This window comes from Chlamydomonas reinhardtii, chromosome 5 (genome assembly GCF_000002595.2).
Source record: "Chlamydomonas reinhardtii strain CC-503 cw92 mt+ chromosome 5, whole genome shotgun sequence".
Classification (NCBI taxonomy): domain Eukaryota; kingdom Viridiplantae; phylum Chlorophyta; class Chlorophyceae; order Chlamydomonadales; family Chlamydomonadaceae; genus Chlamydomonas; species Chlamydomonas reinhardtii.
In genome coordinates this window covers 961,038-975,936 of record NC_057008.1, presented here as the reverse complement: position 1 = coordinate 975,936, position 14,899 = coordinate 961,038, and the positions used below count along the sequence as shown (strand labels likewise).

Sequence of the window (14,899 nt, the reverse complement as noted above, 5' to 3'; positions counted from 1 at the left end):
ACCTGTTTCACCGACTCCGCCGTAGCACTCACGATGTCGGCCGCCGGGAGCGGCAGCGCGGCGGCAAGCCCCCGAGCCAGCTGGGCGGCACGCGCGGCGGCAGCCCAGCCAGCGGGGAGAAGGGCCACCGCCGCCGCAAACCGGTCGGCCGCCTCTTGATTGAGGCGACGCCGGCCCCGGCAGGGGCGACGGCAGGCGCGCCCGCGTGCTCCAGTGCAGCACCCGCCGCCACACAGCAGTCACATACATTTCCGCACACGCTTCACCAAACCGGGAGCCCTCCGCCCAAGGGCGTGTCAAATGCCTGCCGCAGTTCGTTCAGGCCGTCATGCGCTGCAACCAGCTGGCCCACACACGCCAGTCCCGGCAGAGCGAACAAATCCGCGAACGCCACTATGACAGTGAATTTGCGCCGGTCCTAGCGGATGTGTTTACGGCGGTGGGGGAGGGGGCTGGGGTGCCTGACGGGCTCCTGGATGGCGTGTGGTCTTTCTTCTTTAAGTCGGGCGACCCTACCGAGCCCTCTAATTATCGCCCCATCACGCTGACGGATACCGATTACCGCACCCTTGCCCGGGTGTTGTGCTTGCGACTGCAACCGGTGTTTGGGCGTATTATTGACCCTGAGCAAACTGCGTTTCTGACGGACCGTCGCATTGCCGATAACGTCCTCTTGCTCCAACTTACTCCTGGCCTGTTGAAAGCCGCCAAAAAGGCACCGGCTGTGGCGGCCTTCCTCGACTTTTACAAGGCGTATGATACGGTGGACCGCTCTTTTCTGCTCGCGTGTCTGGAGCGCATGGGCGTGGGGGCGGGCTTTCTTACGTGGGTGTCCCGCCTGTTAACTGATACGCGTGGGGCGGCGTTGGTGCATGGACGTGTGTCAGGATGGGTGCCGTTGATGGCGGGCGTGCGGCAGGGCTGCCCGTTGGCTCCGTTGCTCTACCTCGCTGTGGCACAAGCCCTCCTGTCATGGCTACGCAGCCGGGGGCATGGTGTGCTCGCTAACCTGGCGTCGGTGCTGGCGTCCCAGTATGCGGATGATTGCACGCCGTTTCTAGAGGGGTTTCAGGCGGTGCCGGGGTTCCTGGCGGGCATGGATGTGTTTCGGCGGGCGTCTGGACAACGCTGAAACATGACTAAAGTTGAACTGATGGTGATGGGGACGGTCGGCGGTGCTGGCGCCCTGCCGGCCGGCGTGGCTGGCCCGCCCCTGCCCCCTGGCTGGCGTGTGGTGCCGGCGGCCAAGTCACTAGGGGTGCATTACGGGGATTGGGGCGCACTCTCCCCACCAGTTACGTTTGAGGCCGTGTTGGGGGTGCTGAGCAAAATCGCGCGCATGCCCGTGTCCATGTTTGGTCGGGCGGCCGCGGCGTCGGCTTATGCTTTGGGCAAGGTCCTGTATCATTTGGAATTTGCGGGTCTTCCCCAATTGTACGTTGTTGACCGGCTGCTAGCCAGGGTAGCGGCGGTGGTGGATCGGCGACTGTCGGAGCTATGGGAGAGCCTGCGGATGTGTGTTGACCAAGTGGTGGTCGCAGTGCACGTGGCCCGCCGTGGAGCTGGCCACACCTTGTTGAAACGCCAATTGCTTCTATCCTTTGATGCTAGTCATGTTCGTGCCAGTCCTGGCACGGAAAGCAGGTCAGTGACGAGCTCGGCTGTGGCGGTTGCGGAGGCAACCGCCGTGTGCGGTTGGACGAGACTTTGCGGTGTTTGCCCTACTCTGTTACTTGAAATACCACATTATCTCTCAGATCCGCAGCCTCACGAGGATCAAGGCAGGAAGCAGGTGACCTGGGCTCGTTCGCCAAATCTGCATGAGAACCTTGCCCCGAAAAGACAAACATTATATGAAATACTCGCTCAAAATATTACATTGCTCACAGCCTCGGAAGAGGGCCCGCTGGCAAAGTCGATCGCGTTCAATCGCGAGCCCCATGCACGATCTCACAAGGCAAAGTTCCGTCCAACACCCGTCTGCCCTTGCAGTGGAAATAACTTGTCACGTTTCACATTCGAAAAATGCTGGCCCAAACACACACTGCCTCTAGCCGCTCGGCTTGCCGCGGCCGCGCTCAGCGCGGTCAGCTGGCCTTTAGCGCCCCGCGCCCAATTAGCCAGCGCTCCGGTTCTCTGATTCAGCAGGCTCCCTCCATGGCGATGCGCGTCACCGTCGCTGCGGGCAAGCTGGACTCTGTCTCCCTGTTCGGTGGAGACACCGCCAGCCTGATGGGCGGTTCACAGACTGTGGAGAAGAAGAAGTCCGGCAAGGAGGCTGTGATGGAGGTGCAGCTCAGCTCCACGGTGAGCGCACAGTCCTTGTGCAAGGATGGGGTGCAGCGATGGTAAACTCCGCTGTTTCGCACTGGGCCTGCACGCGGAATGCATCAATATGAAGCAACAAATGCAAATCTTATGGTTTGTGCGAAAGATCTAAGCATCTCGTGCCCTGGCGAAACTCGGTCGTTCAGGCGGGCATCGACTACACCGTCCTGCGCGACCACCTCGCCAACGGCGAGTTCCGCGAGGCCGAGGACGAGACTCGCGCTCTGCTGATCAAGCTTGCTGGCCCGGAGGCGGTCAAGCGCAACTGGGTTTACTTCACCGAGGTGAAGAACATTTCCGTCACCGATTTCCAGACCCTGGACAACCTGTGGAAGGCGTCCAGCAACAACAAGTTCGGCTACAGCGTTCAGAAGGAGATCTGGGTGCAGAACCAGAAGCGCTGGCCCAAGTTCTTCAAGCAGATTGACTGGACCCAGGGCGAGAACAACAACTACCGGAAGTGGCCCATGGAGTTCATCTACAGCATGGACGCCCCCCGCGGCCACCTGCCCCTCACCAACGCGCTCCGAGGGACGCAGCTGTTCCAGGCGATCATGGAGCACCCAGCGTTCGAGAAGTCCAGCACGGCAAAGACGCTTGATCAGAAGGCGGCGGAGGCCGCCGGGCGGACACAGTCGCTGTTCTAAGCTCTCAGCAGCTCAGCGGCTGATCCTGCCAGGTGTTGTATCGCTCGGGCGTGGGTTTGCAGGGGTGCACATGGCAATTGCCTGGGGGAGCATTCGGGGCTCGGGGGTGTGACGGATGCGTGTGGGTTTTGCGGGTTTGGGCGCTTCCCCATGCCACACGCCACACGGCATATGGGGGAGTCGCCTCCACGCACCGCATCTTGCAAAGATTGCACCCATGGCCCCTTGTACTTAACGAATGATGAACATAAAAGTGATGGAATTGCGGGCTTCTTTCCATGGAAAGTATTGAACGCGTGTGTGCGTTGACGAGGCGGACTTGTCAGCCGTGCATGTTACGAGGGATGCTTCTGACTCGTGCGGTGTGGGTTTAGTGGCGTGTGCGTGTGTGCCTTGCGTCAGCCGCATGCAAGCAGGACTCCTTTCGCACGCTGTGTGTAGCTTCCAACCTGGACACGTGGGCGTGTTGTGGCTGGCCCTCAGTTGCATGATGGGCTCCTGGCGCGGCTGCGGCTGCGTTGCAGAGGGGTTGTGGCGGCAGGTGGTGTGGGAATGGCAGTGAGACAGTCGGCTCATGCACTGATGTCGGGAGGTGCACTGAAGCACTGCACTGCACTACAACCCTTGACTTGCGACTCTGTGCGGTGTGCTGCAACACATACCGCAGCAGGATCGCGTCATGCGATTGCGGCTCGTTTGTGCTTTTGCATCGGCGCAGCGTCTGAGTCGGTGAGGGGCAGGCGACACGAGCTAGCGCAGGCTCTACAGCAGTTACAAACCATTTGTGCCGCGTGGGTCGAATGTAGGGCATCGGTTTGCGTGCGTCTGCGTGTGAGATTGTGTAGACGACACTGCCGCGGTCCTTTTTGACGTCCTGAGAAGACAAGACAGACAATCGGGCGGGCACAGCCGGACTGTTGCGTAATGTGATTTGGTCTTGAGGGGCGCACGGCACCATCGCAGGCGGCTGCCGCCGTAGCGGCCTGTACTGCAGGCGGCAGATCTGCATTGGCGGCAGAGCTACATAAGCAGCGGCGGCGGCGGGAGCAGGAGCCGGCGGCGAGGCAGGAGGGTGGTGGCGAGGTGGGAGCTCTGCCCTGGCTAGCGGAGGCGTGCAGCAGCGGTGTGCGAGTGAGTTGTGGTGTGCTGAGTCGGGGCGAGTGGAGGAGATGGACGCGGGTCTGGGCTTGAGAAGCGGGGTGGGGTCCCTGAGTGCGGGTCCGCTCAAGAGACGAGTGTCGACTGCCTGCCGACTGAGAGGCTGCATGAGTGGGAGTAGTAGGAGCAGGAACCAGGGAGCGCACTGTGCGGGATGCAAGGACAGGCAGGGAGGGGCCAAGGGACGAGGGGACGCGGTGTCGTGCGACCGGCAAACTGTGTGGCGTGTGCTTTTGGTTGAGAGCCACTGCCGGCGCCGCCGCGGAAATGAGTGTGTAGGTGTGAGAAGGTGCGCCGTGACTGGCGAGTTGGCTTTGGTCCGCTGCGGGGCGCTGCAGTATGCCTGTGTAAGACTGAAAGAGCAAGTGAGATGCCTGCTGGAGCCACGGTCTGGGGAAATGAGGGGACTGGGGCAGCTGATAAACAGAGCACCAAGCAGGGGCTGTGGGCACGGGCTTTGGTTCGACAAAACATAGCCGCAGCGCAGGGTCGGCCACCAAGGCACGAAGGGCGTGTCGCGAAAGCAGCGGCCTGCATTTGGGTCTGGACACAGAAGAGGCAGCAAAATAGCGCAGGACTGGGCACAAACGACTGGTGCCGGAGAAAGCAGATGACTCGGCAGCACGACGGACGAGGGGGCCAGACCCAGAAGTTTGAGCCCCAGCCATATCAGCTGCTGGGCTGGGAGTAACTTGTTCCTCGAGACTCAGCCACTTCCTCCCCTTCAACCTTCAACATCCAGCAACAGCTGAACACGGCACACTGTGGAGAGCGGCGCAGGGCGGCAGGGCCACAGGGCGGCAGGGCCGCAGGGCCGCAGGGCCGCAGGGCCGCGTCCTAAGTAACTGAACAGCACCCCTGCTGAACAGCACCTCTTGCTTGAAGTGCCCGGTACAGGAACTCCGGCGATATACCAGCCACGCCATCTTGCCTTGACGCGGCAAGTTGACTGTCGGGATCTGGGAACACGCTGCACACGATGGGGCTACGCCAACGTGCCGCTTGCCCTGTCCCATGGTATCCCGAGCTTGAAATGCCCTGGTTGGTCGCTGCCCGGTCCAGGGGTGTGAGGGGTCCGCTGCCCGGGTCCTCTGTCTAGCTAAGCGCTCACGGGACGGTGTGTCGACCCATCACCCCATGCTGGACTGACACTGACAGCCCTGACACAGATGACAGCTGCCCCTTCCCGTGGCGAGGTTGCAAGGTGACGGCATCCTCGCATGCAACTGCCGGCCGGCCCGCTGCCCACGCCCACAGCCAGCCTGCTGCCGACCAGTAGTGCCGTTTGAGGAAACTGGACTTGGCTGAGTCTGGGCTTGGGATCCGGTGAATGCACCAACGCATAACAGCGCGGCGCAGACTGCTAGTTTGAGCCCGTGCGTGCAACTCCAATTGCGCCTACCAGCAGCATCTAAGCACCACAGCGCTGCCTGTGCCCCGCGCCAGCTACGCCCACAATCCACGGCCATCCGGCGCCTTCAGCCACGCCTGTCAACATGCATCCCGCACACTGCACACAACTCCCATGCTCTCTCAACACCCCATCCCCCCCGGGACTGACCAACCGGACCAACACGCCTATTGCGTCAGCTCCCTAACACCCTCACAACCCCGAACTGACCCGCGCGTTAGCCGCTAGGTCCTCGCTCCGTTGCCTTGCCGTGCTGCATTAGAATATGATTGCCAGCAGCAGTAGTGTGCCCCAGATGGGGCTGGTGATCAGCAGCAGCGGCAGGCCCACGATGAGCGCCGGGATCCACAGTGGTGACGTCAGCAGCGCCAGCGCGCCCAGCACGAAGAAAAGCAGCTGCAGGCGGCAGGCGGGGAGAGCGTGGGCGGGCGGAAGGGTGGAAGGGTGGAAGGGTGGGAGGGTGGGAGGGAGAGTGTGGGGAGGGGAAGGCAGTTGGAAGCAGGGACTGGGGAGGAGAGGGAGGGAGGGAGGCAGGGAGGGGTATGCAGGGAGGGAGAGCGATGCGGGGCAGCGGGGTTGGGAATGGGCAGGGGTGCCCCTGGGAATGGGCGGTGCAATGGCCGGTGGCAATGGAGAACGAGAGTGGCGTGTCAAGATTTGTCGGGCGTGCCGGGCATGACCTCCAACACATGAGGTTGACGGCTTGACGCCCGTGTGTGCGTGCAAGGGCAGGCAGACCTGCGGAACCCGGAAGTACCCGTAAGGCCGTAACCCAAGGTGAACTACAAGTGCGCAATGGAGCCCGTGTGCGCCATGTGCGCACCCGCTCAGCGCGACCCATTGCGGCGGCCCCTAGCCAGCTGCACCACCCGCCCCTCCGTGTCCACCATCTTACCCATTGCCTGGGCAGGGTAACTCGCAAGGCCCCTAGGCGAATGCAGCGCGGGGAAGGGGGCGGTGCACACGCCCCCCGAAACCCACAAGCCCCAACCCCCAGCCCTCCACTCACGTGCGGTGCGAATACGGCAGTAGCCAGGAAGGGGATCCACAGCGGGCTGGTCACCACCGCCGCGACCACCAGCAGCGTGCCGGTGATGAGGCCCATGGTTGGGGTGGCTGTAGCAGCAGCGGCGGCAGTAGCAGCAGTGTCGGCAGGAGCAGCAGTGGCAGGAGCAGCAGCGGCAGTTGCAGCAGCAAACGCCGGGACTGTTGAGTGGGGGTGGTAATGTGACACGCAGCAGGGAGGCGCTTTGAGGGAGCTGTGCAACCGAGCCCGGCGGACGGTGGTGCTACTGCGGGACGACGCGCAAGGTCAGCTGCAGCGGGCAAGTGGCTTCGGGTTTGCGTTTGTGCTGCAAGTTCTGTGGTAATAGCTGTGGCATACAGGATTCCCGGTGCTGACCCAGTAACGTGAATGCGGGACAATGGGCCGGCGCTAGCTGGCGCAATTGGCGGGGTCGGACTGGGCTTTTCAAACATGACGAACGCAGTTCGCATTGCAAGGCTTTTGTGTGGGCTAACAAATTTCGGAGTCCTGAATGTCCAGGCCGCAGAGTTGCCAAGGGGAACCCCTGGAGCTGCCTTAGCAGTGCAGTTTGCCACCCGGACCCGTGGGACCGGCACTGTGCAGGAAACCGGCGCCCTCAGACCTGCTGGAAGTGACATACAGCTGCACGTGTCAAATTGGCACACACGGCACATGGCAGCGCGAGGCAGGCCTCGACGTTCGGGGCTCAACCGCTGCCTTCCGAGATCGCTCTCGGTCTACAGCTGCGAGCTTCCCGTTGTCCTTTGTGGTACATTAATAGCGCAGCTGCATATAGCCTGAGCCTTGACGCCCTGTTTTGCAGACCGTTTCTTCCGACATAATTGCAAACTTGCACCAAGAAAATGCACGCACAGTCTCTTCACGCTACCGCCACCAGGACAGCTACTAGTGCCAGGCATGTGGCCCCGCATGCGCCGCGACGCACCGCTTCCGTTCGGTGCTGTGCAAGCATGCCGACGAGCGGCGAGACTGCGCCGAGCCGGCGGCAGGCGCTAGCAAGCATTGCGCTCATGAGCTCTGGTGCTATGCTGTCGAACTGCGCGCCCGCGAACGCGGCCCTGAAGGACTACTTGCTGCCAGGCCAGGACGAGGTGCTCGAGGTGTCGATGACCCTGGGCAGCACGGATGGCAAGTACATGTTTTCGCCAAGCACCCTGGAGCTCACGCAGGTGAGACGCTCAGAGTGCACTAAATAAAGGATTGACGGAGCGCTAGGTGGGCTGGTGCTATGATGGCGTGGGTCAGGCGCGCAAAGGGTGGGGCCCAGACAGGGGTAAGGGGGCGTCCGGCTTGGGTTTCTGCCGTGGGCCAGTCCCTGCATTGGCCCGGGCCCCCAACAATCCATCCTCCGTGTTACCGCCCCAGTCAGCCTTACCACACCGGTGGATTTGTTATGTTTTACCCCGCCAAGGTCAGCCCTGGTCCCTGCAACCCAACATCTTTTGTACGGCCAATCCCACCAGTCGGCCAGCTTCCCAAGTTGGTGCTGTCTTGAACCGTCCAATCCGATGCCACCCAGCGTTATTCCCTGCCCAATCTTCTACTTCCCATACCCCGACGACCCCAGGGCAAGATTTACAAGCTCAAGCTGAACAACCCCTCCTCCACCACCCACTACTTCACTGCCCTGGAGTTTGCCAGCAAGGCAAGTGGTGTGGAAGCGGAGGCAATTCAGCACAGGGGGGCGAGGAGGGGGAGGAGGGGTTGTATATACCAGCCCAAACTAAGGGACGAGAACCAATCAGTTGTGTGTGCGCTGACGGATTTGCCGCGTCTGGGAAAGTTGAAGTGCAGGGCGGTCCCGCCTCCGGTCCGCGGTGCACACTCACACCTTCCCTCCCCTCGACGTGCCTCCCCTGCCTGCCCCCAAAACACCCGCATTCACACACACGCACACACACACCACACATACACACACGCACACATGCACACACAAACACCTCTATCTCCCTCTCCACAGATTTACACGCTGCTGGTCCTGGCGGGTGACCCGGTGGTGGAGGTGAAGGGCGCCATCTCGGTGGGTGGGGGGTGGGCAGGGGTTAACGTTGAACCAATCCCGTAAGGGAACAGTCGCGCGGCAAGCAGGCGATTTGGGGGGCGGGAAGGGGTGGGCGGGTGCAGATGCGGGTGTGTATGGCATCGGCGTGCCGTGCCGTGTGCGGGCGTGTGCGGGCGGCAGGCGGCTGGTTGCCACAGGCGTGGCTAGGCTGTGGGTGTGGCGATGGATGGGAGTGGGAGGGCGCAGGCTGGGAGGGCGAAGGCAGTTTTGTCTGGGTGTGCCAATCAGAACACGCACGCACACGGCACTCACACTGCCCCTCCGCCTCCTCCTCCTCGCTCTCTTGCTTCGGGTTTAGTTTTAGCTGTTAATCCCTGATATCTACAACGCCCCCCCCCCCCGAACCTCCCCCCCCCCCGCCTTCACATCTTTAACTATCATGAATGCAACACCCCCGAACCTCGGCACCCCCACTGGTCCGACCCCTGTACCCCCCCCCCTGGGAACTCGGTGCATTTCGGGAATGGGGACCATTGTCGCGTGCCACTCCGTTGTCAAGCATCGCCCACGCTCTCCTCCTCGCTCTATTGCATTGGGTTTGGTTTAGTATGGGCTGGTATCTACAACCCCCCCCAAACCACTCCAATGCAGGAGGTGGCTCTCAAGGCTGGCGCCAGCGCCATCTGGGTGCTCATGCCCATCAAGCCCGGCAAGTACCCGCTGCGCTGCACCGTCAAGGGCCACACCGAGGGCGGCATGGTGGGCACCATCATCGTCAACAAGGCCTGAGGCCTGAGGGGCAAGGCCCGAGGGGCACCATGATCGTCAACAAGGCCTGAGGGGCAGGCGGTGTGGTCGGCAAGGCCTGCGGGCTGATGGGCAAGGCCTGAGGGGTGGGGGGCCTGGCAGCATAGCGTGAAACATAAGGCATGCTAAACAAGGCCTGGGGCAGGCCTAGGGTCTTAGGGAGGTTGGTTCGGATCAAAGACTTGTTCCCCTGGGCTTGTGATTCCTGCTGTCTTTTGTCGTTGTCAGCATGACCTAGGCAGCCGGCGTGACCGGAGTGTGCGTGTGGGCCTTGGAAAGGAGCGCTTCGCGTTCTGGACGTTGGGCTGGGCCAGGGCTGCCTGACTGCGGATGGACGTATGGCGTGGCTTCGAGAGGTCAGTGGACGATGGCGTGGGGAGCCGTGCGATGACGAAGGGCAGCGGCATGACCCACTGACGCATGAGCAGCTTCCGCGGTGGTATTGTTGAGTGTGGCCAGGGGGTGACGGTGCGGCTGCGTGTGGCAGTGTGAGGTCTGCAAGGGTGAGTTGCAGTGTAGGAGTGCACGGTGGCCGCTCTCGTCAGGGCTGATGATGTGTAGGGCTGTGCTAGGAGGCAACCACCTTGCGTGTGTGTGGCGCACCGGTAACGGGCGGTAAGTTGCCTGACGCGCTTGAGCTGCAATCCGACCTTCCCCTCTACATGTGTGCCCGCGCGTGCACGTCCGCTTAGCTGCAAGTCGCTAAGACGCCTGCTTCATATTCCATAAACGAGGTCACTGATGGGACGAGGACCGAACATACCGCCATGGACGAGCTGGCAAAACCTTGGGCAGGAGGCACGCACGCTAACCCCGAGAGTACCCCGGATGAATCTGATGACCCATACATATGATGGGAGGAACTCCACGTAACGTCCACAGCATGCGCAAGCGGCGGTCATAAAGTAGGGCACATGTTTATGCGCATGTCGGCATGTGTGACCATGGCCGGTCGGCGCGTTGTAGTCACAGACACAGGCACGCAGCGTTTCTCAGCGTCCGAGGGGGCCGTGGGATACCTTAAGAGCTATTAAGGACCTGTGTGCTGCGTACAGTAAAGCAAAGCTGAGGGTAGGACTTCTTGCTCCATTAGTCGCGGGGTCGTCGATTCGGGTGCGCGCAAAGAGGCGCAAGTAGTCTCGTAGCCAGAACTTGTGTATAGATGTCCTGATACCTTGTTCATTGTAGTAGCGCTTACAACACCCAGTGAACGCGCTGAGTTCCCAGTTATCGACAGCATCCGACGGGGCCTTGGTCCACCCGCTTAGACGAGCGGCGCCGCCAGTACACTGCACAGGTAGCCGGTTTGAGGCTCATTAGGAACTTCGGCTTGCTTTAATTTGCGCCTAAACCTTCGGCAGCGACGGAACCGGCTCCGCCCGCCTGCAGCTTGCTCTGCGCTGGCTTCCGGCTCTTATGCGCTGCCTAACGTAAGCATTTCTCTGCTCGCTGGTACAGGTCCGGCCTGTAACAGGGTCGGTGGAGGTTGTTTGGCAGAGAGGCGAAGCTTCGGCACGCCCAGGACCCCTATAAGATGCCGAGCCTCAACCTGCTTGTTGTGGGCGATGAGAAGCAGCTTGGGGACTTTGAAGAGGCTCTGGAGGGCTGCAAGCGATATGTCGGCCCCATCAAGCTATTCTCTGCGCACAAGGCCGTTGATGCGGTCGGTCGGCTTCAGGTGAGAAGCCGTATCTGTGATGCAGAAACTTTGGTCGTCGGTAGGTCTGCGCGGGAGTTCTCACTGAAACAAAATGACATGCAGCATGTGCGTTGCCTTCGTTGCAGAAACTCGTGCAAACTTGCGGTCAATGCCACGCGGCGCTGCTGAGCAACCACTTCACGCATCCTGGCAAGGAGGAGTTCAGCGACACGCTGCGGAAGGTTATCAAGGAGAAGTACCCCGACGTGCCGGTCATTTGCTGGGGCAACACGAAGAAGGGCGGCGACCTCGGCAAGCACTATCACGCCACGCTGGTGCGTCACCAGACCCACCAGCGCCGTCACCTGCATGCTTGCAAACGCCAGCGCATGTCAGATCCCCCTCTGCCTCTCCAGTCGCCCCAACCCACATCCCCCACCCCTCTGTTCCCCAACAAACACACCCATCCCCTCACCCGTACTTCTCCACTTGTCCCCCACATGCCCCCCACACGCCCCTCACATGCCCTACCAGCCCCTTCCCCCCACATGCCCCTCCCCCCTCACACACACACACACACACACGCACGCTCTCCACAGGAGTGGGGCAAGGACGGCGGCGACGTGAACACGCTGGTGGACATGCTGAAGCAGGTGCAGGCGGGCCAGCTCAAGGCCGACTACGGCGCCAAGGCGGCCGAGTCGTCGCGCAAGTCGCTGGACCGCCGCAACAGCCTGGACAGGTGGGGGCAGCTGAAGAGGCGGGGGGGGGGCAACAGCCTGGACAGGTGGGGGCAGCTGAAGAGGCGGGGGGGGGCAACAGCCTGGACAGGTGGGGGCAGCTGAAGAGGCGGGGGGGGCAACAGCCTGGACAGGTGGGGGCAGCTGAAGAGGCGGGGGGGGCAACAGCCTGGACAGGTGGGGGCAGCTGAAGAGGCGGGGGGGGGGAGAGGGGGAGAGGCGGGGGGGGGGGGAGGGGGGAGGGGGGCAGGGGGAGGGGCAGGGGCAGGGTCAGGGGCAGGGGCAGGGGGCGGAGAAGGAGCAGGGGCAGGGACAGGGGGAGGGGCAGGGGCAGGGGCAGGGGCCTGACTCCGTTCAGTAACCCGAGACCGTGGACCCGAAATCCCGGACTAGGGGCGGAGGTGCGTGCGGCATCCGGAGAGCTGTTGGGGTGGGGGCTTGCCCGCTTGGGGGGAGGGAAGGCCATGGCGGGGCGGGGCAGCAGCAGCACGCGGACGTACCGTTCGTGCGGATCCCCCCTTAACCTCTGCCGTATACAGCTACACACGCCGGTGCCGGCTGACCCGCCTGCGCACGCCTGCGCACGCCTGCGCACGCCTGCGCGCGTCTCAAGCATGCAACCTGTTAGCACAGCTCTTTGCATCAATCCCCTCCCTTGTCATCTTTGGACCCCAGGTCCGACAGCATCCGCGCCGGCGGCCCCGCGCGCACCGACTCCCTGCGCCGCTCCGACTCCACCACGAGGCGCGTCAGCGTCGACGCCCCCGCGCGCCCCGACCGCACAGCCTCGGTGCGTCGCGGCGAGGAGCCGGCGGCGGCGGCGTCCTCGCCCTCGGGCGCCATGGCCAGTCCCTCACTGCGGCGCAAGAGCGTGGACGGCCCAGGTGCGGGAGGAGGGAGAGGGAGAGGGAGAGAGGGGGAGAGAGGGGGTTAACTTTGAACCAACCCCGTAAGGAAACAGTCGCGCTGCAAGGAGAAACTGCAGGGAGAGAGGGGGACGGGGACGGGGACGGGGACGGGGACGGGGACGGAGAGAGGGAGAGGGAGAGGAGAGGGGGAGGGCGGGAGGGAGGGAAGGAGCGAGGAAGGGAGGAGCGGGAATACGGTAGGCCGGCGTGCGTGTGTGCCGAGGGCGGGTCGTGGAGAACAGGTGCATACTTATCAGAACAAGACGGAACGTGTGCCTAGAGACTGAAGGTTACTTCCCCCTCCTTCGCGCCTGCCCCTCCCTCCGCAGGCGCCATGGCCCACAGCCCCAGTATGAACCACGGAGGCATGAGTGGTGGAGGCATGGGCGGAATGGGCGGCGGAATGGGCGGCTTCGGCGCCTCTCCGAGCATGAATGCGGGGATGGGGATGGGCATGGGCGGATACGGAGCCTCCCCCAGCATGAATGCGGGTATGGGCATGGGCATGGGCGGAATGGGCATGGGAATGGGCGGCATGGGCGGAATGGGGATGCCCCAAAGCCCCAGCATGAACGCTGGAATGGGCATGGGCGGTATGGGCATGGGTATGGGCGGCATGGGCCCGAGCCCAAGCATGAACGCAGGAATGGGCATGGGCGGAATGGGTGGAATGGGTGGAATGGGTGGAATGGGCGGGATGGGCGGGATGGGCGGCGGCAGCATAGGCGGCGCCGCCGATGTGAGCCTCATGATGTCGGGCATGTCGCTTGGCGGCGCCGCGCCCGCCCCCGCGCCGCCGCCGCCGCCCGCGCCCGCGGCCGGCGGCAACAGCGAAATGATAAAGATGTTGGCGGAGGAGGTGGTGCGGCTGCGCAAGGCGGTGGAGGAGAAGCGCGCACGTGAGGCGGAGGCGCACTCGCTGCAGGAGCAGCTGGCGGCGCTGCAGGCGCAACAGGCGGCGCTGCAGGCGCAGCTGGGCGGCGGCGGCGGCGGCGGCGGCGGGATGGGCATGGGCATCGGCATGGGCATGCCCATGGGCATCTGAGGGCGGGTGGCGGCGCGTCACGGCGGGGCGGGGCGCGGGCTGGCGTGCTGGAGGAGGGGAAGCGAGGTGCCTGGCGACCCAGGCTGTGGGGTGTGTGGGCTCGCCTGGTGGGGGTCTGGGCGGGCTTGTCTATGAACTGATCTGACGAACCCGGCCGGCAGGCTTGCATAATTTGTGTAATGTGTGTGTGTGTCAGAGCCGGGCGACAGCATTGCTTTTGGGGGGCTCGCTGCAGTGGAGCAGGCGGCGTCCGCGTCACGTGGATGGCGTGTTGACAGGCGGTTGGCAGGACGTGCTGCTTTACATTGGGTGGGGTGCGCGGATGGGGTTCTGTGGCGTAATCGAGTCCATGCGAGGAATGCCCGGACACTGAATCTGCGTTGAGTACTCCGTCGGCGTTGCGGGCGCGGAGCGGAATGGCACGGGGTCCTCGGCCTGTGATAGTTCGACTGGGTCAGATGAGGGTGGTGGTTCCTTGGCTGGGCGTGGGTTGCGGAGGATCGATGAAGCCATTGCTAACTTGTGAATTGTCGGCTGCAATCCGACGTATTGCCGACCTATCCTGGCATATGATTTTAGGGCCACAGGGCACTGGGACAGCCATGCTTAATGCGCCCACTGCAGACGACTGGTATGACTCCATTGATCATGATCTTGACAGATGCGGTGTGATGTTGCCCCATGTATGGGAGTAAGCGGTGGTGGGTTGTGATAGCGCGTGAGTCCATTGACACGATAGAACGTCATTGGGGGGCCTGTGCGCGTAGGACAGTTCCTGCAAGGCGTGTGTCGTGCGGAACGACTGCGTGCGAACGCGGGGAATCCAAATAAAGACTTCTGGCTGGGCTGCTGAGGCCGCAACACCCGCCCAAGGATGTCTGGGGCAGGGCAAGCCAAGCGGGTAGTTGCCTGCGGTGCGGTTCGTGTTCGGGCAGTGCGCTCGGTTGGCAGCCCTTGGTCTGGGGCATACCTAGCCGTCGCATGTGCGGTACATAGCACCTAGCCAGTGTGTGTAGGGTGCACCCTTCATGAATGCTACAGGGGCTGCGACTTGTTACGAGAATGAACGCGCTGGAAATTAAGCGCTCACTATTCATTTGCGCGAGGGAGGGGGCCGAGGGGGCCGAGTTTCCAGACCCCTTAGGTTGTAATAATGCACGGCCTGG

The 14,899-nt window shown here is 62.8% G+C and overlaps 4 protein-coding genes across 4 annotated transcripts; 3 read left to right on the top strand and 1 right to left on the bottom strand.

Annotated features, from left to right (window-relative positions):
• Positions 1-1,752: 1,752 nt before the first annotated feature.
• CHLRE_05g246800v5 (uncharacterized protein) lies at positions 1,753-4,496 on the top strand. Its single transcript, XM_001700707.2, has 2 exons — positions 1,753-2,307; positions 2,475-4,496. The coding sequence occupies exons 1-2, from the start codon at positions 2,026-2,028 to the stop codon at positions 2,973-2,975; spliced, it is 783 nt and encodes a 260-aa protein (XP_001700759.1). The 5' UTR covers positions 1,753-2,025; the 3' UTR covers positions 2,976-4,496.
• Positions 4,497-4,970: 474 nt separating this feature from the next.
• On the bottom strand, positions 4,971-7,032 carry CHLRE_05g246850v5 (uncharacterized protein). The gene is made up of 2 exons (XM_043062528.1): positions 6,554-7,032; positions 4,971-5,940 (listed from the first exon to the last, which is right to left on the bottom strand). Exons 1-2 carry the CDS (start codon positions 6,647-6,649, stop codon positions 5,803-5,805), a joined length of 234 nt encoding a protein of 77 aa, XP_042924621.1. The 5' UTR covers positions 6,650-7,032; the 3' UTR covers positions 4,971-5,802.
• Positions 7,033-7,356: 324 nt separating this feature from the next.
• CHLRE_05g246900v5 (uncharacterized protein) lies at positions 7,357-10,138 on the top strand. Its single transcript, XM_001700708.2, has 4 exons — positions 7,357-7,761; positions 8,160-8,237; positions 8,553-8,612; positions 9,246-10,138. Exons 1-4 carry the CDS (start codon positions 7,543-7,545, stop codon positions 9,381-9,383), a joined length of 495 nt encoding a protein of 164 aa, XP_001700760.2. The 5' UTR covers positions 7,357-7,542; the 3' UTR covers positions 9,384-10,138.
• A 264-nt stretch (positions 10,139-10,402) lies between these two features.
• On the top strand, positions 10,403-14,896 carry CHLRE_05g246950v5 (uncharacterized protein). Its single transcript, XM_043062529.1, has 6 exons — positions 10,403-10,698; positions 10,860-11,079; positions 11,187-11,375; positions 11,640-11,782; positions 12,456-12,664; positions 13,018-14,896. The coding sequence occupies exons 2-6, from the start codon at positions 10,936-10,938 to the stop codon at positions 13,731-13,733; spliced, it is 1,401 nt and encodes a 466-aa protein (XP_042924620.1). The 5' UTR covers positions 10,403-10,698; positions 10,860-10,935; the 3' UTR covers positions 13,734-14,896.
• The last annotated feature ends 3 nt before the right edge of the window (positions 14,897-14,899 follow it).

Excerpts from the sequence above, each read along its gene's own strand:
- CHLRE_05g246800v5 (XM_001700707.2), top strand. The coding sequence starts at position 2,026 with ATGCTGGCCCAAACACACACTGCCTCTAGCCGCTCGGCTTGCCGCGGC. Across the intron at positions 2,308-2,474 it reads AGGTGCAGCTCAGCTCCACG|GCGGGCATCGACTACACCGT; the intron begins GTGAGCGCACAG and ends TCGGTCGTTCAG.
- CHLRE_05g246950v5 (XM_043062529.1), top strand. The coding sequence starts at position 10,936 with ATGCCGAGCCTCAACCTGCTTGTTGTGGGCGATGAGAAGCAGCTTGGG. Across the intron at positions 11,783-12,455 it reads CGCCGCAACAGCCTGGACAG|GTCCGACAGCATCCGCGCCG; the intron begins GTGGGGGCAGCT and ends TTTGGACCCCAG. Across the intron at positions 12,665-13,017 it reads CAAGAGCGTGGACGGCCCAG|GCGCCATGGCCCACAGCCCC; the intron begins GTGCGGGAGGAG and ends CTCCCTCCGCAG.
- CHLRE_05g246850v5 (XM_043062528.1), bottom strand. The coding sequence starts at position 6,649 with ATGGGCCTCATCACCGGCACGCTGCTGGTGGTCGCGGCGGTGGTGACC. Across the intron at positions 5,941-6,553 it reads CTGCCGTATTCGCACCGCAC|CTGCTTTTCTTCGTGCTGGG; the intron begins GTGAGTGGAGGG and ends TGCCGCCTGCAG.
- CHLRE_05g246900v5 (XM_001700708.2), top strand. The coding sequence starts at position 7,543 with ATGCCGACGAGCGGCGAGACTGCGCCGAGCCGGCGGCAGGCGCTAGCA. Across the intron at positions 7,762-8,159 it reads GCACCCTGGAGCTCACGCAG|GGCAAGATTTACAAGCTCAA; the intron begins GTGAGACGCTCA and ends CGACGACCCCAG. Across the intron at positions 8,238-8,552 it reads CCCTGGAGTTTGCCAGCAAG|ATTTACACGCTGCTGGTCCT; the intron begins GCAAGTGGTGTG and ends CCCTCTCCACAG.